Here is a 26,497-nt window from a genome sequence, read left to right as displayed (position 1 = left end):
ATTCACACAATAAGTTGAATAAATTAATGAATTTTGGTGGAGAAAACCATATGTGTGAATGCTCCAAAGCATTCACACATATAGTTTAGAAAACTATATGTGTGAATACTTTGGAGCATTCACACATATAGTTTAGAAAACTATATGTGTGAATACTTTGGAGCATTCACACATATGGTTTTCTCCACCAAAATTCATTAATTTATTCAACTTATTGCGTGAATGTTTTAGAGCATTCACACATGTAGTTTCCTAAACTACAGATATATGTGTGAATGCTTTGGAGTGCTTGTGAATGCTTTTATAGTTTTCTAAACCATATGTGTGAATGCTTTGGAGCATCCACACATATGGTTTTCTCCACCAAAATGTATTAATTTATTCAACTATATGTGTGAATGCTCCAAAGCATTCACACATATAGATTTCTACACCAAAATTCTTCTATTTATTCAACTTATTGTGTGAATGCTCCTAAGCATTCACACAATATAGTTTTGTACACCAAAATTCATTAATTTATTCAACTAGCACGATACTTAAGGTGATATCAAAGTAAACACAGTCAATGTACTTTATTTTTCAAAATATTTTTTCTTTGGTGAGTCTAAATTACTTTTGGAATTTAGTTGAAATGATGGCGTGGGTAATTGTGTTGTTGTTGTTGTGTTTTCTATTTGATATTGTTAAGGTTAAGCAGCCTATACATGGAACAGAAAGGAAAGATGTTCATAAAAGCTCTTCTTCAAGGGGCCTCTTAGCTTGGGGGGCCTCCAGAAAGTGCAAAGTCCGCAATAAAGGAGTTAGGAGGCCCACCACCAGATGGCGGTGTTTTCCGTCCTTTGAGTATGTATCCATACAGTCTATTATTCTACTGGTAAATTCACTTTAACAATGTACAAAAATATTATTTTTTTTATAAATTAATCTCCTGTTGAATTCCTTGAAAATGCAGACATTTTGTTCATGGGCGTTTCCAGTTCCTAGGTTTAGACCGCCCCCTAGTGGTCGTGGATTTTTTTTTTAATTTTGATTATTTATTCTGCGCCTTAAACAAGTTTTTTTTAGTATTTTTTTTAACAACAATATACAGTCGTCCCTTGCATCATTTGTTTTTAAAGCTTATTCTAAACATTTATCGCGGTCATGTCCGGAAACAGTAACACCATCTTTCAGAACGACAACAATATGAATAATAATTTAAAAAAAACATTAATACATTTTTTAAAAACATGGACATAAAAGATTGCTTCACAAGATGGCATTAAAAAAATAATAATGATAAAGAAAGGAAAGAGAAGAAAAACAAAAAAAGGATTGAAAGAGAATTAAACAGATGAAAACACTGGCATACATTATTTAAAAAAAATCTGTCTTGTTTGAAATTGTTTCCTAATGATTTTGTTTTAGAATGTGGGCCGTTTTTTATGGCATTTTCTTTTCCTTGGACATCATTAAAAAATAAAAACAATCTAAAAAAATGTTGGTTTATGTGACATTACTCTGGATATTGTGAATATATAAGTGCCTCCACGAGTAAACAGTAAACACGTGACCCGAAAGACGTCATCGACGAGCTAGCTAAAAAACTAAGTATCGTTTAAATTGTGACGACTATGACGTATCTCCACGCGTGTAAGTTGTTTTGTCACTTTAAAGGACATTTTGAAAGTTAAAAGTCACACTATAGACATTAGGGCAGTTTTGTTTTGTTCCGTTTTTTTTGGGGCGTAAACACGTGACCCGGAAAAATAATTAGACTCGCCTGTTTTAATAAAAAAGTAGCATTTAGGTTGTGACGACAACGACGTATTTCCACGCATTTAAAAGTGGTTTCATCGCTTCAAGAGACATTTTTCAAAAGTTAAACGTCATGATATACATTAAGGAGTGTTTTTTGTGTCCTTTTTAAAAGAACTATGAAGTTTAAAATGTTTTTTTACATGATTTGCCTTTTTTTGGACTCAAAGTACCACAATGCACCGTAACAAAATGGCATTAAAAACTAATTATAAAGAAAGGAAAGAGAAGAAAAATAAAAAAAGGATGGAAAGAGAATGAAACAAAAAACATATGAAAGCAGTAGCATAGATGTTTTTTTTTAAAATCTGTCTTGTTTGAAATTGTTTCCTAATGATTTTGTTTGAGAATGTGGGGCGTTTTTATGGCATTTTGTTTTCCTTGGACATCATTAAAAAATAAAAAACATACAAAAAATGTTGGTTTATGTGACATTACTCTGGATATTGTGAATATATAATAAGTGCCTCCATGAGTAAACAGTAAACAAGTGACCCGGAAAACGTCATTGACGAGCTAGCTAAAAAACTCATTTAAGTATAATTTAAATTGTGACGACGACGACGTATCTCCGCGCGTGTAAGTTGTTTTGTCACTTTAAGGGACATTTTGAAAGATAAAAGTCACACTCCGGACATTAGGGCAGTTTTGTTTTGGGCGTAAACACGTGACCCGGAAAAATAATTCGACTCGCGTGTTTTAATTAAAAAGTAGCATTTAGGTTGTGACGACAACGACGTATTTCCACGCATTTAAAAGTGGTTTCATCGCTTTAAGAGACATTTTCAAAAGTTGAACGTCACGATAGAAATTAAGGAGTGTTTTAGTTGTGTCCTTTTTAAAATAACTATGAAGTTTCAAGGTTTTTTTTACATGATTTGTTTTTTTCGTTGGACTCACAGTACCACAATGCACCGCAACAAAATTGCATTAAAAAAACTAATGATAAAGAGAAGAAAAATAAAACAAGGATTGGAAAGAGAATGAAACAAAAAACAGATGAAAGCACTAGCATACATAATTTTTTTTTTTAAATCTGTTGTTTGAAATGGTTTCCTAATGATTTTTTATTAGAATGTGGGACGTTTTTATGGCATTTTGTTTTCCTTGGACATCATTAAAAAATAAAAACATTTTTTATGTGACATTACTCTGGATATTGTGAATATATAAGTGCCTCCACGAGTAAACAGTAAACACGTGACCCGGAAAACGACATCGACGAGCTAGCTAAAAAACTAATTTAAGTATAATTTAAATTGTGACGACTATGACGTATCTCCGCGTGTGTAAGTTGTTTTGTCACTTTAAGTGATATTTTGGAAGTTAAAAGTCACACTATAGACGACATTAGGGCAGTTTTGTTGTTATTTTTTGGGCGTAAACACATGACCCTGAAAAATAATTCGACTCGCCTGTTTTTAATAAAAAAGTAGCATTTAGGTAGTGACGACAACGACGTATTTCCACGCATTTAAAAGTGGTTTCATCGCTTTAAGAGACATTTTCAAAAGTTAAACGTCACGATATACATCAAGAAGTGTTTTAGTTGTGTAATTTTTTAAAGAACTATGAAGTTTAAAGTGTTTTTTAACATGATTTGCTTTTTCGATGGACTCAAAGTACCACAATGCACCGCAACAAAATGTCATCTCCTTGGCTACGGCGTTGGAGGAGCTACGCCCCACGAGAAAGGAAGGAGGCTTGGCCCTGAAAGGACTCATTGTAGGACGGGGTGAGCATGTGTGCGGCCGCAGTGTGACTGTGTGAGTTCTGAGTTGGACCCCCCCCCCCCCTCCTTGAAGATCTGAGGGATTAGTTGATGGGCGCACATCGCCTCCTCCTTCTCGGACTACAACTCCGCGACGTGGAAAGTGCAAAGCGTTGAATCATGCTCCTCGTCATCCCCACCGATTGGAAGTGGAGCCGGAATTGGGCAAAATTCGGATAACAAGCACAAGAAGAGCGGAACTTTCCCAGATCTCCCCCGAGCTTCCCCAACCTTCTTTCTCCGCATTGTTGCTGCGGTGAAAATGCCTCCGCACCAGGGGCTCGGTCCGCTCCATTGCCCCCCCTCACTCACACATGTGGTTGAATGTTGAAGAAGTGAGGGAAGGAATCGAACCTTGGCGACCGAACAGGATATCGTAAACATTTTTTTATAACTTATCTTCACTTTTGTTTCTAAGCTGTTGAACTGATCAGTCCAACATGGGGAACGCGGGGAGTATGGACCAACACACGGATCTCAGGGGCCACAACATGCCCCTAAAACTCCCCATGCCGGACCCTGGAGAGCTGGAGGAAAGATTCGCTATTGTTTTGGTGAGTTGAAATACACTTTATTTGTCCCCCTTCCCTCCATGCGTCCTGGGACGGGACAGCTGTCTTTAACTCCCTCTTAAAGTTGACCACACTCCAGTAATGGGAGTCATCCAAAATATTATTCTAATGTTCTTACTAGTGTTTTTCAACCTTTTTTGCGTTGAAAAAAATCCGCAAGCACACCACCAGCAGAAATCATTAAAAAACGAAACCCAGTTCACAGTAAAAAGTCGTCGCCGCAATTGTTGGATATGAATTTAAACCATAACATAACCAAGCATGCATCACTATAGCTCTTGTCTCAAAGTAGGTGTACTGTCACGACCTGTCACATCACGCCGTGACTTATTTTTAGTTTTTTTGCTGTTTTCCTGTGTGTAGTGTTTTAGTTCTTGTCTTGCGCCCCTATTTTGGTGGCTTTGTCTTTTTTTGGTGTTTTCCTGTAGCAGTTTCATGTCTTCCTTTGAGCGATATTTCCCGCATCTACTTTGTTTTAGCAATCAAGAACATTTCAGTTGTTTTTATCCTTCTTTGTGGGGACATTGTTGATTTTCATGTCATGTTCGGATGCACATTGTGGGCGCCGTCTTTGCTGTCGTCCAGCATTCTGTTTTTGTTTACTTTGTAGCCAGTTCAGTTTTAGTTTCGTTCTGCATGGCCTTCCCTAAGCTTCAATGCCTTTTCTTAGGGGCACTCAACTTTTGTTTATTTTTGGTTTAAGCATTGGACACCTTTTTACCTGCACGCTGCCTCCGGCTGTTTCCTACATCTACAAAGCAATTAGCTACCGGCTGCCACCTACTGATATGGAAGAGTATTACACGGTTACTCTACCGAGCTCTAGCCAGCACCGACCCTCAACGACAACACATAATTTGCAGACTATTATTACTGGTTTGCAAAAAATATTTTTAACCCAAAAAAGTGAAATTACATAAACTCCCACGGCACACCAGACTGTATCTCACGGCGGCACAGTGGTTGAAAAACACTGATCTAGAACAATTGCACTAAACGTCATGAAGGGCTTTGATAGCCCTTTGTAAAAAGCATTAATCCAATCTGCCTAATAAAATGTCTACAAAAGTCAAATAATTGGCTTTATTGCTGCGTTTTCCAACTTATCGGGCCATTTTAAAGTTGCTTTGGAAATAAACACTGTTACTACTAAGTATTCCTAAGCATTAAAGTTGAAAGACAACTAGAGTAAAACGAATATATAGCTCAAAGTATGTGTTATGTATAGTTGCATGTAAAGGAAGCATGTGAATGTACTTTGAGTATGCTGATATTAGACAAGAGCTGTAAGTTCCGCTTTTGAGACACAGGTGTCAAAAACAAGACCCCGGGGGTCAGATCTAGCCCACCACATTGGTTAATAGTGGCCTAGTGGTTAGAGTGTCCGCCCTGAGATCGGTAGGTTGTGAGTTGAAACCCCGGCCGAGTCATACCAAAGACTATAAAAAAAATGGGACCCATTACCTCCCTGCTTGGCACTCAGCATCAAGGGTTGGAATTGGGGGTTAAATCACCAAAATGATTCCCGGGCGCGGCCACCGCTGCTGCCCACTGCTCCCCTCACCTCCCAGGGGGTGATCAAGGGTGATGGGTCAAATGCAGAGAATAATCTCGCCACACCTAGTGTGTGTGTACTTGGTACTTTAACTTTTAACTTTTTAATGTTGCCTGCAAAAACCTTGACCTATGTCAATAAAGCATTTAATCTTTCTTACTAAATGTATTTGTTCTCTCAATTTTGACAAAGATTGCATGTAGTACTCTAACTTTAATGCTATCAAACCATGCAACAAACATTATATTAACATGTATTTGACCTTTTATAGATTATCTGACCATGTGACACATGTTTTACCATGTCTTTTAAACTTAAATTTTATCTGACCAAGCAACAAACATGATATCAACATGTATTTAACTTTAATATTATCTGATCATGCAACAGATATTATAATGATATGTATTTAAACTTTAATATTGTCTAAGTATGCAACAAACATATTAACATGTATTTACCTTTTAAGATTATCTGACCATGTAACACATTATATTACCATGTCTTTTCACTTTAATATTGTCTGATCATGCAACAAAACATATTAACATATTTCCAGCATATTTTTTTGTTCAAATAAAAATACTTAAATATCAGTTTGGCACCTTGACTTATGATTTCAAAGAAATTACCCTTCATTTTGTACGTAAAATACTATCTATTCAAATGAAAAGGCAATTGTGTAATAATGTCTTGAGTTGAGGCGATGATCAAATAATGTTCATATATATTTGCTGTTACAAGCGGTCCTCTGGGGGCAGCCTTAAATGTGATGTGGCCCCTCAATGAAAATGAGTTTGACATCCCTGGATTCCAACTGCTTCCATGCTTCATTTTGATTGACACTGTCAGGCAGGAACTTGTTTACCAATGTGTTTACTGTTACAGTTTGTAAGTGATACACCACATTTCCATGCCAATCACCCAATTAGCTAAGACATATTCTAAATAGCAAACTAGTTGAGACTAAATTATAAATCAACAGCACCTGTGCTGGTTTGCTACCAAGTATTGCACTTCAGTTTGCCTCAGTTTATTTAACTTACCGGTACTAGGATTATTACCGGTACTAGGATTAAAGTAAGGTAAGCAACATATTGTACACCCCTTTGCCCACAATACTCAACACATAGTTAAATCACTATCACTTTGATAACCCATTGACTAAAACATTAACCCAGTTTCTCAAACAAAAATGTCAAATAATTTCTCTTAAGGCTGCATTTTTGTCTAAGTTGCATTGTCACTTGGAAAAAAGTCACTAAACAGTATAGTAAGCACATCGGAGTGTTAACTACAGTAAGTCATGTGTGTAGCTCTAAACATGTGTTACGTATAGTTGTAAACAAAGGAGACAATTACACTAGTATGATGCAAAGAGCCTTTATCACACATTTTTCAACTGTCAGGTAATTTGTTGATTGTGTTTTGAAGTAGTGCAACACAAAATGTTCCTTGATCAACAAAAGAAAAAGTTATAATGTCTTTGAATGTTCTCAAGTCCTGTTTCAGTGCCAACGTTGTCTTGAGCCGAATAAATAGTTGCCTTAGTATGAATGTAGCTCTCTGCTTTCCATGTTATGTTGATGTTGTTTTTTGGAACTGCAGACGGGTTGAAATTGAATCAACAGCGTCTCTGCTGGTTGCAGCCAACTAGTGCACTAATAAGTTCACCTCAATAGTTGCATGATACAAAATAACCTAAGTAAGGTCTAAAGCATCCATCCATCCATCCATTTTCTACCGCTTATTCCCTTTTTGGGGTCGCGGGGGGTGCTGGAGCCTATCTCAGCTACAATCGGGCGGAAGGCGGGGTACACCCTGGACAGACCTGGACAAATTAAGGTCCAGGGGCCGCATGTGGCCCGTTAAGCTTTTCAACCTGGCATTCCCAAAAACATTTTTTATATCTTTAAGCTCGAAACTGTAGCCGCCGTTATGATGTGCAGTGATGATTTCAAATGACCGTAGGTCTTGAACTATGCAAAGTATTTTAATGGTTGGAATCTGCGCTTTTGCATGATATACTAGTTTTGTCCCACACGCCATCAAACTGTACAACTCCTCTCTGGGGGTGAGGGGGGGTACTAGGATGACAGAAGATGCAAAACAATAACATATACCCCCATTATTTATTATTTACTTTTTACTTTTTAAATTCAATCTCAATTCTGTGCGCTGCTGCTGGAACTTGAATTTTCCTGAGGGAACTCTCCTGAAGGAATCAATAAAGTACTATCCATCTATCTAGTTACTATGGTAATCTAATCACAGCAGCTCAGACGAGGCACCAGGCAGTGTGGGTAGGGAGTGTTTCCACAGAGTGTTTCCAGAGCGGCCAGCCTAAAATGCGGGTGTTAGGGACAGACGCGAAATTAGATTTTTACAACAAAGTTCTAAAGCTTAGTGATGTATCAGATAGTAGGTGGTTTTTTATTTTCGTTTTTTCGTGCTCATATTTAGCTGTTTGTTGCATTTTTGTTGCGTTTCGCGTAATTGTAAGATGTGTCGATCAAGAGGGGATGTGACGTTCATATGTTCTCAATATTCAGTGTTTTATCGTTCATAGTTAATATTGAAATCCCGCATTCTTTATTTTCATGTACTTTCTAGGTGTCTCATTCAGTAAAAAAAGGTAAAATTCCATTCCGTTTTTTAAGGCGGTCTGTCATAACGTTTTTAGCATTCAGACATTGTGAGGTTTTGTATTAGTGTTCCTAAAAATAGATGTACCGGACCCCAGACACATTTTTTTCTCTAAATTTCGCCCTCCAAAGCAAAATAATTGCCCAGGCCTGGCCAAGCTAAGTAGTAATAAAGCACCTATTGATATGATGATGCAGGGCAATTATACACCACAATACTAAACTTTTTGTAACATAAATACTCCAGACTGCAGCAATCTGTCAAGTCTGTTAGTGCTTGATAGAAGGATTATGCCCAAACTCCTTAAATCTTTGTGGAGGGGTTAGGTTTTAAGGATTCAAGAATTAATTAAAATTGTCTTGTGAATCCAGGCATTTTTTTCACTATTATAAACTTTGCAAAATAGAACATACCGGTATGCTTTATTTCTCAGTAAATATTGTGTCACTATATGTGCCATGGGATGTGCATACCTGACAGTATAGAGATACCAAGGTGGGTATTGGTATCGAATCAATACCAGCGGTGTGGGACCAATACTTTTGCAGTTTTGCAAATTATTTGAATTTCCTCATAGTTTATGCGACCCCAGTCGGCTCAACTCTCTCTGATCACGCAGGCACATTTTTCCCCTGCTCTACTGACGACTGACATCATTTTACACAAATATCTGTGTGTAATGGTAATTATTTTAGTGGTTTTGGTTACATTTTAGAAATTATATTTTTGTTACATTGTTTATTTTTTTTGTAATTTTGCAATATTGACTCACTCTCTCTGCTCACTCAGGCATACGTTGCCCCTCCCCTTCCTGCTAATCTGTGTGTAATATCTGTGTGTAATAGTTATTTTAGTGGTTTTGTTTACATTTTAAGATAGTTTTTGTTACATCGGTGCACTTTTGTCATTTTGCAAGAGTGACATTTCTCTCTCTCTCTGCACCGCTCAGGCACACTTTGCTCCTCCCCTCCCTGATATACTGACAACTGACTTTATTTTTCACTAATATCTGCGTGTAATAGTAGTTATTTTGGTTTTGTTTACATTATAAGATGTACATTTTTGTACGTTGCTGCATTTTGAAATAGTGATTTTTCTCTCAAACAATTGTGTGTATTAGAATGGACTAAGGGTAATATATAGGGGTATAAAAAAAATAGATTTCCGAATGAATCGCGATTCTTAGATGTAACGATTCTTAATGGATTAAAACAAATATTTTAATTTTTTTTGTTTAAAAAAAATCTTTCTTCTCCTGCCACTCAGGCAAATCATATTGTTGATGTAGATGCCCATATTTGCTCTCCAGATTTATTTTCGAAAAGAGAAGTGTGGGATACTTCTCTTGCTGCCTTATTTGTAATTGACTTTTTTTCAAATGTTTGGGTAGAATTTTAACTTCAATTTTAAGTAATATATACATCTATTACAGCTGTTTATATTTTACATGGAGGAATGTAGTTAATCATAGAACTGGCACCCAATGTTATTCAAATGTATTGATTTTAAAGCGAGAATCGATTCTGAATCCAATCGTTATCCCCAAGAATCGAACCGAATCGTGGTGGTGCCCAAAGATTCACAACCGCAGTGTAAAATATTTTTACATTTATTTACTATTACATTGCTGTAGATTTTATTTAATTAAGAAAACATTTTATTTGCACAACATTTTTTCCTCTGTTTTTAGAATCAATCAACTATAAGGCAAATTCACAATTATTCAATGATCAGTGTCTGTATCAAAATGGGCGATACTGGCCGTGTGTATTTACTTTGTATCGGATCAATTCCAAATTTCTAGTATTGGCCCCCCACTTGTGTACCAATGCCATATTATTACATTTTGCAGAACTGTAGGCACTAACCTGCATTTTCTGAAACCTGGCGCCACTGTAGTGGCTGCTGTTTGCAGGAGCTTTGTGCTTTTTGCGTATTGGCCTTTTTAGTGTAGTGGGTGCAGAGGCCACTGCGATGTTGTCTATGCATGGTGTAATCGTATGTGGGCAATATGTATTAGCTATTACTCATTTTTGGGTTTTTCGTTGTTTTATTTTTGTAGCTGTATGTCGAAATTGTGCCGCTGAAGTGGCAGCTGGTTGCATCAGTCTGTACTCTTTTCATGTCTTTTATGTCCTTTGTGTTCTTTGATGTGTCCCTCTTGTTTTCATAAAGTCCATCATAACGTAACCATGCATTTCACTTTTATGATGATATCCATAACTCAAAAGATGAGGTGTGAACTTCAGAAGTAAGGAATGAAATTTGAGCAGTGGATGGAAATGGGGGTCAAACGTGATTGTCTGTTGCTGTCAAACATTTTCTGCCGCTTAGTGAGGAGAATTTGGCGCAAGCAAGTGACTTGTGTGATCATAAAAGTGTCCCAGGGATGAGGGAGAGGATAAAATGTTCGGTCGCATACTGTGTCCATTTCCTGCCACAATAATGCGGTCTAAAGTTGGAGCCTGTAAGCATTTACCGGTACACTAAAATGATATCATAAAACGGAAATCTTTAGGATATTTTCAATGTTTTATACATGGAGATGATGACTTCTAAACAAAACATCAAATCTGACTTAAAAACACTAATTTATGCCCCTTTGTGAAGAAACTACACTTCAGTTCTTATCTGAAAGTCTGTACTGAAAGTCTTTCAAATAACTTTTGTCTTCATTTTGACAGTAAACCCAAAATTGTTCATACACTGAAATGATGTTTTCATTTTTTGAGTATTAAGCTGGAAGTGGTGTAAAAAAACCTTAAAACGGCAAGAAGTGACGTTCTGACTAAATTCATTTAAAAAAGACAAACGCCTTCCATGTAGACTGATAATTTTGCCATAAGAAAATTTTTTATTTTTTATTTTTTTTACTAGGAGTTGAAAGGCTAAGCCCAATTCCTGAACATTGTTGTTAACCAAAACAGCAGCACCAACTGAGTCATGTACACAGTCTCTCCGATGAATTTTAATAATGGCTGTAAAAGAGTTTCAGTGTCAAAGACGATGTTACGTCAGGTATCTTTTCCGGCCATTAGTGTTCCAGTAGACAATCATGTATTGCTTCACAATGTTGTGCATATTTATGTTCCAGAAAACAAACCTATATTTGAGTGCAGTTACTAAGAGTTTCAGTGTTGAAGACGATGTTATGTCAGGCGGAGACGGTATCTTTTTCGTCCATCAACGTTTCAGTAGACAATTATATGGTCGCTCCACAACGTTGTGCATGTTGATGTTAATGATCCGTAAACAAACTTATTTGCCTTGTTTATTTCTGTTCAGTTGAATTTAATTTTAAATAGCCATATTTATTTAGTTTTTACTCCAGTTTTGCTTGACATTTATGGTAAAATACCGCCAAAATGCATGCATATGTACAAATAAAGACCACCATTCAAATATACACCTTCTTGAGATTTTTGTAGATTATGCTAAAAGTCATTGTGATCCTTCAGAGTTGTTCAAAATATTAGTTGTTTCAAAATTGTTTGGTGTCGTATATGCATACACAAGCTAACAGCACTGCTGTTGTTTGCCATTGGTAGAGTGGCCGTGCCAGCAATCGGAGGGTTGCTGGTTACTGGGGTTCAATCCCCACCTTCTACCATCCTAGTCACGTTCGTTGTGTCCTTGGGCAAGACACTTCTTCCCTTGCTCCTGATGGCTGCTGGTTAGCGCCTTGCATGGCAGCTCCCGCCATCAGTGTGTGGATGTGTGTGTGAATGGGTAAATGTAGAAATACTGTCAAAGCGCTTTGAGTACCTTGAAGGTAGAAAAGCGCTATACAAGTATAACCCATTTATCATTTAAATAATGTCTATAGTAAACATGCACATGCCTTAGAAAATATTTACACATAAACTGCTATCGGGTGTTGGTACACTGTCACGCTGTTGTCATGTAAATGAGCATCCAAAATATTTTCCGTAAAAAATGCTGTTGCATAAACGGCCCCTGAATCAAGAAATAGGCTGTCACAGCATGGGAGCAAGTCCCCCTTCTTTCTCCCTTCTTGCCTCATCTCTTGATGGGATGGAAGCCATCCAGCCTGAGAATTTAGCACCCTAATCACAGGATTTAGCGTTTCTTACCGCCATTTAAACTTGAGTCATTGACAGTGTTGCATTGATTGCCTGCATGATAACAATGCCTGCTTGTACACATTCTTATCAACCTATTGAAATGACTTTTGATCAATCACATTTTACACGTTAATCAGGTCCACAATGAAAAACTTTGCACCACTCAGTTGTAATGATTAGTCGTAGCTAGATTAAATCAACAGTGGCTCCTACAGCAAATACAATTCTTTACTGGATGTTTGTATTTAGGTAAGACACAGAGGCCTGTCACTCCTAATTAGATTTGATCATCAGCCAATCTCTGTATCACGGAAGGGAGGCAATAGGATTTAAAGTGGTCAAGGACATGGAGTATTTCGATTGCGAGTCATTGTTGGTTGTCAGACAAAATCGCACCCCTTCAAAATCTTTATTTTAGTGGTGCTCAAGCCTACCACCTATGCCAATTTTTTTGACACCGCATGAAAACATTATGTACGTGAAACCAACAAAAATGCACTTCATCATACCTTTCTCTTTCTTCACTTCAAACAAAAAATGGATTCTTAGAATTCCTCACACAGCTCCACGAGCTCTACTTTTTTGATAAGCAGTGCATTTTGAGAAAGACTGGTTAGAAAATAAAGTCGCCACCGACCAAAACATCTTTGTAGGAGCACGGACAGAACTAATTGGCCGTAAGTCATTGACCATTTGTCTAATGATTAGTTTGTTATAAACCCAGAAGTATGCTAGCATGTCTTCCAACTAGTAAGAGGGGCCACAAAGGAAATTTTCAATCATCATTTACTGTTTGTATTGTGATGTATCATGTGTTTTTCCCTCAAACTATAAAATTGCATGTACTGTTAGTGGGCGTGTTAAGTGTGATCTACTAAGACTATGGGTACAATTTAATAAATAAATAAATAAATAAATAAAATAAATAAATAAAAGTACCAACGATTGTCACACATACACTAGGTCTGGCAAAAATTATTCTCTGCATTTGACCCATGACCCTTGATCACACCCTGGGAGGTGAGGGGAGCAGTGAGCAGCAGTGGTGGCCACGCCCGGGAATCATTTTTTGGTGATTTAACCCCCAATTCCAACCCTTGATGCTGAGTGTCAAGCAGGGAGGTAATGGGTCCCATTTTTTATAGTACTTGGTATGACTTGGCCGGGGTTTGAACTCACAACCTACCGATCCCAGGGAGGACACTCTAACCTCTAGGCCACTGAGTAGGTTATTGATAACTGGTGCAGACCGCTTTATTTATATTAGGTTTTTGCGTGTACTACCAACATTATGTATCCATGGAATCACCCATTTCCCTCCGCAACACTGTGCTCTGTGGGCACGCGGTGGACGGTCACAACACTGCAGCGCATTCATGCTTTTGGAGTAACCCGAACGCAAGGAAATGCTTATTGCAAGACATTTTTTCATATAGGAGATACAGTACATTACACTTATATATTTCCTAAATGAAAAAACAAATGCCAGCAGACTCCGAATGCATCAATGGAATTTGTTTTAATCAAACCTTAAGATTTCTGGCAGCTATATGATTATGAAATGATACTGCTGAATAGAAGACATGACTACAAATGTTTAACAGTCCAAATGTTGACAAGCATGTGTAGGATGGAGTTGCAGCGCGATCGACTCCTAATGTCAGCCATTACTGCGCAACTGCCAATTTGCGCGTCCTTTTTAGACATAGTAAGTATAGAAGCAAAATAGCGCCGGCAGAACAGTTTCTATATTGATAAATCACACTGTGTGTGCTAAATAATTATATTTGCATCTTCTCCTCCCAGTATTGTGGGGCGTTCAGATTATCAACAATCCTTCTGCATATTCATGAAGACCGACACTAACTGGATTGCGATCCTTATTTTACTCACTAAAGAGACGCAATCCTCTACGCGCAAGTTTAGTAGATTCTTGGACCGCGTTTTAATACAAGCACACCTTAAGTACATCAGGCCCTTGGAATGCAAAGGGGCACATTACCATTAATATTGCATAAGTATCTAGAATTAGCAAAGCATGAATGCAGACATACAGTAGGCATAGACTGATTTTGATATTTGGGGTAAATTATAATTTTATTGGAAAACATCTGATTAAATTCTCTAAACAACCAAATACTGAGATCCTCATTCCAAATTTGACTGAGGCTAATTGCAATGTAATGCTCCGTCATGATAGGAGAGACCTTGGCCATGACCTGGGCGATGATTTGAATCCAAATAGTGTTGTTTGAAACAGATAAAACGCATTCAACTGTAATCTATGTCAATTATTATGGTTCTAGATTTTTAATCATCAATAAAGTGAATCAAAGGTTAAAAGGTCTTTAGTGGGTCCAAATGATAGTTTTACAAGCATGCATCTGATGTCATTGTATCTGTGGCATGACTGCCCTCTTGATGTTGATTTGCTTCACCTCCTTGATTGATTCAACTCTTGTCATTAGCCATCATCGAATGAAGTGAACAAAGCTTCAAAGTGGCGGTTTGGTCTTTTTGAAGGCATAGCGACTGCTGCTGTGCTGCTGAGCATGTGAAATTACTGCAGTCAATCTTTTTGAGTCATACGGGCAATCGGAATGGGCCAGAAAAACAACAAGCTAAGGAGGCGTGTGAGTGGAATGCAGTGTTAGCCTCTAAATTCTGCGCAAGAGTTGATGTTAAATTAACCCTCAACCGCTTCTCCCCCGGTGCAGCGTGTTTCAAAAAAGTGGAGTTGTTTACAGTCGTTGTATGTTGACGTGCCATATGGGGACTTCGGGCTTAGCTGCTGTTGTAGTTGCACTTCAGTTAGTCTGGCCAGATTACATCTAAGTAGATTTGTTTCAGGGCTGCTGCACAGCTCTAGTGACACGACCAGGTATCGTTATTGGTATTGCATGAGCCAAAATCTACTTCTCTAAAAAATCCCTCAATGCGAACCATATCCAACTCACATTTGCCCTTTTTAAAAAAAGTTTCCACAATAGTAAAAAAACACGATCACTACTAGCCTATGCGTACATGAAGAGCTTTGTCACTGGGGCTGTTGCAAAAGCGTCTCAGGATAATGAGGCACGAAAGCAAATTTTTAACAAAGTAATAGCATCAGGTTGGTACTTAAAATATCGGGTTTTGTTGCTTCCAGGCATGCTAACGAACCAAATATCTCTATGCGCAAGGCCGCCTTAATGCACTGGCTGCCAATGGGCCCCACCCAATCAGGGGCCCCCGATTTTGACGGAATGCAAAAATTGGTGTTTATAGCTGTCAATCAAAAACAGCTCAGCTTTGTCTTGCGATTGTGTACTCTCTCTTGGCTGACTTGTTTTTCCTACTGGTCTGAGCCGGGCGCAAACCCATGTTGCCTGTGTGAAAGGCCAGCATAGTACCGTATTTTCCGCACTATAAGGCGCACCTAAAAACCACAATTTTTCTCAAAAGCTGACAGTGCGCCTTATAACCCGGTGCGCTTTATTACGATTCATTTTCATAAAGTTTCGATCTCGCAACTTCGGTAAACAGCCGCCATCTTTTTTCCCGGTAGAACAGGAAGCGCTTCTTCTTCTACGCAAGCAACCGCCAAGGAAAGCACCCGCCCCCATAGAACAGGAAGCGCTTCTTCTTCTACCCGCCCCCGGAAGAAGAAGAAAAAACGCGCGGATATCACCGTACGTTTCATTTCCTGTTTACATCTGTAAAGACCACAAAATGGCTCCTACAAAGCGACAAGGATCCGGTTCATAAAAAGACGCAATCTCTCCATCCGCACACGGATTACTACCGTATTTCACAGCAACTGATATTCCTGTGAACCGCACTGTGGAACGGGAGCACGTACGGTGAATATTCGCACCACAGGGAATGAGAAGTCATCCTTCACTGTGGTTCTAGCTTGCCATGCTAACTTCCACCCATGGTGATATTCAAAAGGAAGACCTTGCCAAAAGAGACCTTTCCAGCCGGCGTCATCATAAAAGCTAACTCGAAGGGATGGATGGATGAAGAAAAGATGAGCGAGTGGTTAAGGGAAGTTTACGCGAAGAGGCCGGGTGGCTTTTTTCACACAGCTCCGAAGGCGAACACACCTTCACTAAGACGGGCAGACAGCGCCGGACGACATACGCCAACATTTGCCAGTGGATCGTAAATGCCTGGGCAGATATTTCGGTCACAACTGTGGTCCGAGCTTTCCGGAAGGCAGGATTCACAGAACTGCTGCACAACAACAGCGACACTGAATCCGATGACTTCGACGAGACGGAGCCGGCCATTTTTGGATCCCACGCTTGCGCAACTTTTCAATTCGGACACCGAAGACGAAGAATTCGAAGGATTTACGAATGAAGAATAACTTCAGAAGGTGAGCGCTATGTTTATTTTGTGTGTTGTGACATTAACGTTCGAGCAACATTATGTTGCTTTTGCTCTACACCATTTTGAATTTTACTATGTTTGTGATTGCACATTTGCGTACATTTTGGGACAGAGTTGTTAGAACGCTGGTTTTCAATATATTATTAAAGTTTGACTGAACTATCTGACTGTTTTTTTGACATTTACTTTAGCGCAGCGTTTTTTTGACATTCACTTTAGCGCAGCGTAGGCGCGGCTTATAGTCCGGGGCGGCTTATTGGTGGACAAAATTATGAAATATGTAATTCATAGAAGGTGCGGCTAATAATCCGGTGCGCCTTATAGTGCGGAAAATACGGTACTAGTTTGCTAAAAGCAAACACAGTCTCCAAGATCGCCAGCACTTTACTTGAAGTTGACTGGCATGTGTGAAGAAAATGTATTCATTTACAAATGTATTTTTAAAATGGGTGATATTTTTGTATTGTTGCTGCTCTGTTGATTAAAATGATCATATTTTTTTTCAAACTGTTTTTGTGGCAAGGGTGGGGGGGGGGGGGGGGGGGGTGTTATGCCCCATCTCCCTCCCTATCAATCAATTATTTTAGTTATGGAGTAACTTATCGATTAGTTTGTTCGATTGATTCAGTAATCAGATAAAACACACGTTATAGCCTCAATGCGTATTTTCGAGAAGAGTTGAAATAAAAAAGATTTTTCTGGTTGCTATATAACCTTATTTCTTTTTTGTGTTAAATGTACATCAACAACATTAAACTTGAACTTTTTAAAATGTGTGCATTGATAAAAATAAAGAAAAAAAAACTGCTGTCCGCCGTGACTTATATCACAGCACCCACACATCACCACTCACATGTGCGCTCTATTATTATTACCGCAGCCGTGTGGAAACTTTGTGTGCGTATTTAAATACATTTGTATTAGTCACACTCCTTAAAGGTGCTGTTTGCAACTTCCTCACAGTAACATTTTTCAAAGCAAAAAATATAACAAGAACACCACTGGCTAACTTATGTTACCATTGCTGGTTTAATAGAACACATTTGTTAGACAATTTTCTATATTTTTCAGAATTATTAAGTTTATGTAACACATTTTTTTACTTGAATAGAACGATTGGTGTTGTTTGCGGCGGTCATTCACTCAGTCTCGTCAACACGTACGCAGGGGGGCGCGTGCACACGTACAAAAGCAGTCCAAGAGAAGCAACGAACAATTTGCAGTCATTTTGTTGTTATGATAGAATATACATTCAATGACAATTAACGCTAGCTATCCAAATTGCTTTTATTAGCTAACAACATCTAAAGCTAATGTGTGTGCATGTGTTGCATACGTACATAGTTATTACGTGATTACGTCATTACGTACGAGAAGCTGTGAGAGGGCGGGATATAACGCTTAAAATAGATTGGAAAGTTAGCGTTCTCTAGGCATCTTTGTAAATGTTGCAAACAGCTTTTTTAAATGAATAACTAAAACAACAGAATATAAATCAAAGGTTGTTTCTAATCGAATAATCGTTGCAGCCCTAAAATCAATAAATGGGTAGGGGCTTGTCACTCACACAAATCCAACCATGCCATTAATTCCTCTCTGAAAAACGAACTCCAGACTCAAAGCAATGATTATTCAGTATTTTTAATTCCTCTCTGAAAAACGAACTCCAGACTCAAAGCAATGATTATTCAGTATTTTGTATGTTTTGTTCATGGTTTCCATATTTCATATTTTGCTTTTCTTTGTTTTACCAATCAATAAAAGTAGTATCAGTATCAGTTTACTATGAAGTCTGAAGCCTCTTGTCACTTATTGTTTCACAGGTCAGTCAAGGGGCTTGACAGAAATGAGCCGATCTGCAGTCTTAAAAAGGTTGAGCGGTCGCTTGAACCCTTTCTGTAATTGTAATTTTGTATTTTGACACTTTTTTAGACACATGTATTAGTTAATTTGTAGCTTTTAGCTATTTGCTTTGTTTTGATGGGTGACACAGTTATATATCTGGAAAATGACAGGATTTTTTTATGGTCTTACATTTATGCACCATTAGCATGTCATCCATCCATCCATGTTATATTGTGCTTATTCTGCGTAGTTCAACTTCATATAAAGCCAAAGCGTAAATCAACCCTAGAAGTGACAAAAATGTTGACTTTTCTTCATCAAAAAGCAGTATAGTGGATTATGTCTGAGCAGCATAAAGTGAACAGCGGCCCAAACCCGAGCGTCAATCCGACGGAACAATACCACTCTTTATTTGTCTCAGAATCCAACACAGAGCCTGGCACCGGACCCAGGGCCGACAGGCTTCGAGGGGCCACCCTCACATACCCGCATGTGTGTCCATGCTGTGTATGGCTTGGATATGAGCGTTTCTGCTGTGTGTCGACCCGCAGGATGCTCACAGCAATTAGCCATGAAAATAAATGCTCGGGGAGCGTCCCGTGGCCAGTGTTGGGATCTCTCTGAAGTGCAGCGGGGTGAGGCGATAATGTGTCCCCAGAGCGGAACCCAAAAGCATCTTGTCTGACTGGCAGCGGGTCAGTAGATTATGTAATAACAGGTCTCTTGGCTGTGTGCAGGGCCTCTTCTCGCTGTATTGTTCTTTTCTGGTCAGTTTGCGGTTCTTTGCCTCTCGCTCCGCTGATTGGATGGCAGGAACAGGGTGAACTACTGACGAAGTATAACACTGAGATAATAATAATACTATCTTTAACAACTACTATGACCTCTGTTGATAAAGACTTGATTTATTAAAATACTACTTTTACTCCTTTTTAACTATGTTTGCTTTTTAATGATGTTATCACACTGGTACAAGTAAAAAAGTAACATGGACAAGTTAGTGATAAAATGTCCATCCATCCATCCATTTTCTACCGCTTGTCCCTTTTGAGGTCGCGGGGGTGCTCGAGCCTATCTCAGCTGCATTCGGGCGGAAGGCGGCTTACACCCTGGACAAGTCGCCACCTCATTGCAGGGCCAACACAGATAGACAGACAACATTCACACACTAGGAACCCCGGACTACTCCGGACCTTCGTATTGTGAGGCACATGCACTAACCCCTGTTGCACCGTGCTGCCCGTGATAAAATGTCATTTTTTAAAATAAAACAATTTGCTGTTGATTAAAAATGAGGGAGGGCACAGATTCGGTGACCACAGATGAGGCGCTCGCTGTCCAAAGTCGGGACCCAGGGTGGACCACTCATCTGTGCATCAGTTGGGGACTTCTCTGCGCTGCTGACCTGTCTCCGCTCAAGATGCTCTCCTGCTGTCCCCACTATGGACTGGAGTCTCACTATTATGTTAGATCCACTATAGACTGGACTCTCACAATATTATGCTAGATCCACTCGATGTCCATTGCACCGGTCGCCCAGGGGCGTGGGGAGGTCCCCACATCTTCGGTCCCCTCCAAGGTTTTTCATTGTCATCCCATTGGGTTGAGTTTTTTCTTGCCCTGATGTGGGATCTGAGCCGATGATGTCGTTGTGGCTTGTGCAGCCCTTTGAGACACTCGTGATTTAGGGCTATATAAGTAAACATTGATTGATTGATTGATGAGTTTATGATTGATGATTTTATGTTGTCTGTGTGGCCCCGTACTAAATCAACCATGACCTGGCAACAGCCTGGTGGTTGGAGTAGTTAACGCCACAATTGTGTTTGGTCTTTTTGTTTGATGTCACCCCAGAAAGGTACCAGTAATGTTTAAAAGGAAATGAGTGGTGGAGGAGGAAAAGGAATGGCGAAGCATGCTACACAGGTAGACACATCGAGATTAGAGCATGACAACACAAGAAGCTAACTGCTAAAGCTTCAATCTAAAGTAGGGGCGATCGATCCTTATTCCAACACTATCGATACCTAGTGTAGAATCAGTGTATATACAATACTAAAGTAATGAGATTGATATATTTCTTTTTCTTGTTCTTATTATAAAATATTATATAAACTTTGGGAGTTATAGTCTTAGGCTACAGGAAAGGTTTTAGGGCAAAACCCAAATGATTTAAAAGGGAACCAATAGTAGTTAAAAAAAATTTTTTTTGCTATTTTGCACTAACTACTTTATTTTGTTGACAGAATAGCATGTAGCATTCAATACTGCAAATGTAATGCATCCTCTGATTTACAACAACACTAGCAAACTCAACATTTAATCAAATCAGCTTCATAAAAAAGTCAGTGTTTACTTTAGGTACTTGCTTTAAACATTTTCAGTTCTATAATCTATTGTCAAAAGTATTGGATTTGGACTTAAAGTCGTACCGGATCTGAGGCCAAAGATGTTGATCGGGACATCACTACCCATTGAGCTTGTAAGTTGAAGTACTACTGCAGCAGAAGTTAGTTACAAAATCCTAATAAAAATTGGAGGTGTACCAGCTTTGTGTTCAACTTTAGTTTTACAAATCCAGCATTTTTCAGTAATTCCCGAATCGCCTAGTATTAGTGGGTTTAAATGCCAGACACCACCCAAAAATTTGTTTGACTAATTATACAGCACATATTGTTGTACCAAATCCTGCTACATTTATGTGAGCAAATGCATTACAGTGTTGTTGTTGGCTGACCACTAACAGGAGCATGTGTTGGAAAAGTCCAACCAGATACGTATTATTATGAGTTTCTGTTAGGGTGTTTTACAGCCTGTGGACAGGAGGTCCTCAGTCTAGTATTTAAGTGCTTTTATCATTTTCAGGAACTGTCTATCTTGGCTCAAGGGTGGCAGCTGCACTGAGAGGCCAGATATTTTGGGTCAAAGTGTCTCGTAAGGGTGGGGTTTTGTTATGTTTTGTTGTTTACTGTGCTTGATTAGGAATGAAGAATAATGTCATTCTGACATCAAGTGGTGTGTTATGGCTTCATTGTCAGCTTATCATGTGGTATTGTTTTTTCTGTTGCTGGCGTTGTGTGTCCAAGTGTGAAAACAGGGAACTGCAGAAAGTGTTCACTTATTTACTCTCATCACGATGCCTTTCGGAACTAATTTGGATTTGTACAGCCTGCATGAGCGTAGGATTTGACGTCTTTCTGCAGGGATGTTTTCTGTCTGAACATTTTGTGACCTTGTGCAGGATAGTATTCCTTCCTAAATGCAGGCCAAATTCGTACACATATTAAGTCAGAGCTTACATATTAGGTATGGTCAAATTCTAACTTGCGACTTGACAAATCAAGCAAGGTTGCCTCTTCTTTTTAAGCGTTTCTTATTGCTTGTAAAGAGTTGGCTGGCTGGCTGACCAGCATGTTGCCAGAATTACCATCAGCAGTGCAGAATTGGAGGTCCCATCACATTTGAATGCAGTTTTGCCAGTTTTCCACAGACCCCATCCACACTTAAGACAATGCAACAGTCTGTTGTTTCAGGCATGACTGGATCCCAGGAACCCCCCCCCCCCCCACACACACACACTAAACGAGATCTGTAAACAAATCCAACACTCACGGTATATATAGTGTAGAGATTGGGGGATGGCATTCCAGTAAAACTCTCAACCGTACAAATACAATGCCAGTACTCAACATTTTACCTGCTGTAAAAATGCCACAAATATATTTCATATTATTCAAATTACCTGAAAAATTCCAGAAGTATTTATTGCACATGGCAACCCAAGGCAAAAGTACTATGGGGATCATAAAAATCAATGTGTGCAATTTGTGCCAGGACACTGATCAACCTTTGATGGGTTCTGATTTCAAAATCACATTTTTCAACATCGACATTTTTTTTAATTTGAATTGGAATGTTCCATTCCAAGGGGAAACGGCCGCCATCATAAATCTAGCAAAAAGTAGCTAGTTAACTCTATGGGGTCAGCTTACTATTTCATGTAGCTTCCTAGGTGTAGTCACGTTTTCTTTCTGAAATGCAGCATGTTGATGCCAGTCCTTTTTTTGGAATACAAAAAAAATCTGTTTATTCTTTGTTGCTAGCTGAAACTCTGCTTTCCTCAGGAAAACCATGCTGAGGTTTCACAAGATTTTCAACGTCATGCATGATCACTTCACCTGAAGTTTTTTGTGCTAGTTTTGAGACACACGTTATAATTTATATTGGCATCCAAATTGTATGGCCATTTAAATGTGTACATCACCATTGTATGTAGTACATAGTAGTAATGTAATATTGTATTGTTTTATTTTCACTGAACATTTTTTCTAAAGGGCCGTGCAACACTGAAGCAATTCCATTCTGATTTGAATAGCTGTGCTGCATCGGAGTATGTTTGCTTTCAAATCCCAGCATGCTGATGTAATAGAGAAGAATGATCAAGAATTTGTGCTACTAAGCTATTTCAAACCCGGGACAGTTTTCAGCTGCGCTATAAAAAAGTGTCCCGTTATTACGTTGTTGCATATGTTGGTATGCTGTAATTAATTGAAGACCAGGATTAAAGGATCTGTGGGATTATACTTAGCGCCGGTATTTAATTAGTCCTCCTCCTTTTGGCCTGCAGTTCATAGATCCAAATATAACCTTTTGTGGCCGAGTCATTTCCTGTTCATCACATTGTTGCCTAGCCTTTTTATATTCATTTTGTAATAGTGCAACCTTTCCTCTCAATGTTTCATCACTAATCATTAAATGAAGCAACTATTTTCCATCTAAAAGGCGGTACTTCATCTGTGTTCTTTGAATCCTGGAACAAAAACATGGAGTCCATCACGCAGTTCACACTCTTTCGCAACCTTAACATCTGGCCATCGGACCAGACCCTGTCCTATGTTCATGTAACACTTGTTTTATTTGGAATACCCCCTGCTGCTCCAAACCAATCTCTATAATGTTTCCTGTATTTTGGAAACTATCCATCTTGGAAACCATTGCATGTATCGAGGGGAACATTTGTCAACTGTATCCTCAGTATTGTCATACAGATTTGATTGAATGAGTAACAAGTGCATCTGTGATACTTCTTTTTTACAAGGTGTATTTTTATGTTTTTATTTTTTAGAAAATGTTCCACACAAAAAGTTAGATTTGTGTCTGCCCACTCACTGCTGATTTATGGCACTGTGCAAAAGGTTTAGACCTCTCCTTACTTATGCCAACTAGCTGTATAGCAGTTTTTATCTTAACTCTGTATACCATAAATCAGAGATATTCAGATAAATTGTTTTGGGAGCCACATTTTTAGAAAGATAAGGACTGTGGGGCCGGTTGTCTTCCTTCATTATACATTGTTCATTCCGGATTCATTTCTGCATCCTCTACAATAGATTAGATTTTGGTATATTTATTTTGTCGAGTTACAGGAGCGCTTTGATGTTTCTAAAGACCTTCTGCAAAATAGTGAGTCTCACACGTTTTTTTAACTAAACTCGCTGACCACCAGTTAAATAGCCCAAATGATGAAAATGAAAGGACCTAGAATGGAACCCTGAACACGACTAGTATAACTAAAGAAGTTGAACAGAACTACTGACTGCATCTGAAGTAAACAAGGTGCAACAACATCTTAGTTACAGAAATCCCATTACAAAAAAAAATGCAACTGCCGAATAGATGAGTACCTGAAGGGCCGCCTTGAGGAACGCCTTAGTTATGTAAATCCCAAGTTTCTTATTAAGGTTAAAATGTCCAGGATATACCAATGTGTTAACAGTTGTCCAAGTTCCTCTATACCACAGAAGCACCGGTGTTTAATGAATTTGCTGCAAAAATGTTTGTCTCCAAAGTTTTGAACTGAGCTCTGGGGGGCCGGTATGGGTTTTTTCCAGGCGGGATTTGGGCCCCGGGCTGCCAGTTGAAGAGCCCTGCCATACAATTAATTAATTATAGGTGGGGAATTGATCTAAACCACAAAGAGGACGGGGCATTAATTGGAAGCAGGCACTTAAAATACAAACCCCGTTTCCATATGAGTTGGGAAATTGTGTTAGATGTAAGTATAAACGGAATACAATGATTTGCAAATCATTTTTAACCCATATTCAGTTGAATATGCTACAAAGACAACATATTTGATGTTCAAACTGATAAACATTTTTTTTTTTGCAAATAATCATTAACTTTAGAATTTGATGCCAGCAACACGTGACAAAGAAGTTGGGAAAGGTGGCAATAAATACTGATAAAGTTGAGGAATGCTCATCAAACACTTATTTGGAACATCCCACAGGTGAAGAGGCAAATTGGGAACAGGTGGGTGCCATGATTGGGTATAAAAGTAGATTCCATGAAATGCTCAGTCATTCACAAACAAGGATGGGGCGAGGGTTGAACAGTTTAAGTAAAACCTTTCTCAACCAGCTATTGCAAGGAATTTAGGGATTTCACCATCTACGGTCCGTAATATCATCAAAGGGTTCAGAGAATCTGGAGAAATCACTACACGTAAGCAGCTCAGCCTGTGACCTTCGATCCCTCAGGCTGTACTGCATCAACAAGCGACATCAGTGTGTAAAGGATATCACCACATGGGCTCAGGAACACTTCAGAAACCCACTGTCAGTAACTACAGTTGGTCGCTACATCTGTAAGTGCAAGTTAAAACTCTCCTATGCAAGGCGAAAACCGTTTATCAACAACACCCAGAAACGCCGTCGGCTTCGCTGGGCCTGAGCTCATCTAAGATGGACTGATACAAAGTGGAAAAGTGTTCTGTGGTCTGACGAGTCCACATTTCAAATTGTTTTTGGAAACTGTGGACGTCGTGTCCTCCGGACCAAAGAGGAAAAGAACCATCCGGATTGTTCTAGGCGCAAAGTTGAAAAGCCAGCATCTGTGATGGTATGGGGGTGTATTAGTGCCCAAGACATGGGTAACTTACACATCTGTGAAGGCGCCATTAATGCTGAAAGGTACATACAGGTTTTGGAGCAACATATGTTGCCATCCAAGCAACGTTACCATGGACGCCCCTGCTTATTTCAGCAAGACAATGCCAAGCCACGTGTTGTATAAACGTGGCTTCATAGTAAGAGTGCGGGTACTAGACTGGCCTGCCTGTAGTCCAGACATGTCTCCCATTGAAAATGTGTGGCGCATTATGAAGGCTAAAATACCACAACAGAGACCCCGGACTGTTGAACAACTTAAGCTGTACATCAAGCAAGAATGGGAAAGAATTCCACCTGAGAAGCTTAAAAAATGTGTGTCCTCAGTTCCCAAACGTTTACTGAGTGTTGTTAAAAGGAAAGGCCATGTAACACAATGGTGAACATGCCCTTTCCCAACTACTTTAGCACGTGTTGCAGCCATGAAATTCTAAATTAATTATTTGCAAAAAAAAAAAGTTTATGAGTTTGAACATCAAATATATTGTCTTTGTAGTGCATTCAATTGACTATGAGTTGAAAAGAATTTGCAAATCATTGTATTCCGTTTATATTTACATCTAACACAATTTCCCAACTCATATGGAAACAGGGTTTGTAATTAGAGGGGCTGTTTTTTCCGAATTGTAAAAAGTCATATATATATATATATATATATATATATATATATATATATATATAACGACTTGCATTTAAACTGATTTGGAGTGCATGACAAAGTGGAAAGAAAACTTTGACCACGTGGTTGTTTAGTATATTATTGCACAACACAGCAGCAGCAGTTTATTAACAAGTATATTGCACAACGCAGCAGCAGCCGAACCAATGTTGGATATACCGCTGATGTGCTAATTGTATACAGTAGGCAAATCCAACAACTGAGTAGCGCAACCAAA

The 26,497-nt window shown here is 38.8% G+C and overlaps 1 protein-coding gene across 4 annotated transcripts in view; it reads left to right on the top strand.

Annotated features, from left to right (window-relative positions):
• Window positions 1-3,222: 3,222 nt before the first annotated feature.
• Window positions 3,223-26,497, top strand: part of fmnl2a (formin-like 2a) — a 98,370-nt gene continuing 75,095 nt past the window's right edge. Inside the window, exon 1 of one of the 4 annotated variants that reach the window (XR_009816489.2) lies at window positions 3,223-4,125. Coding sequence is in view for 2 of the 4 variants with exons in the window: in XM_061971518.1 (XP_061827502.1) it covers window positions 4,012-4,125 (114 nt within the window). In the remaining 2 variants the exon portion in view is untranslated. The remainder of the gene's footprint in view (window positions 4,126-26,497) is intronic. The other 3 variants (XR_009816490.2, XM_061971518.1, XM_061971519.2) reach the window with 3 other exon arrangements.

This window comes from Nerophis lumbriciformis, linkage group LG13 (genome assembly GCF_033978685.3).
Source record: "Nerophis lumbriciformis linkage group LG13, RoL_Nlum_v2.1, whole genome shotgun sequence".
NCBI lineage: Eukaryota > Metazoa > Chordata > Actinopteri > Syngnathiformes > Syngnathidae > Nerophis > Nerophis lumbriciformis.
The sequence above is the reverse complement of the archived record's forward strand: the minus strand, read 5'-3'. Positions and strand labels throughout refer to the sequence as shown.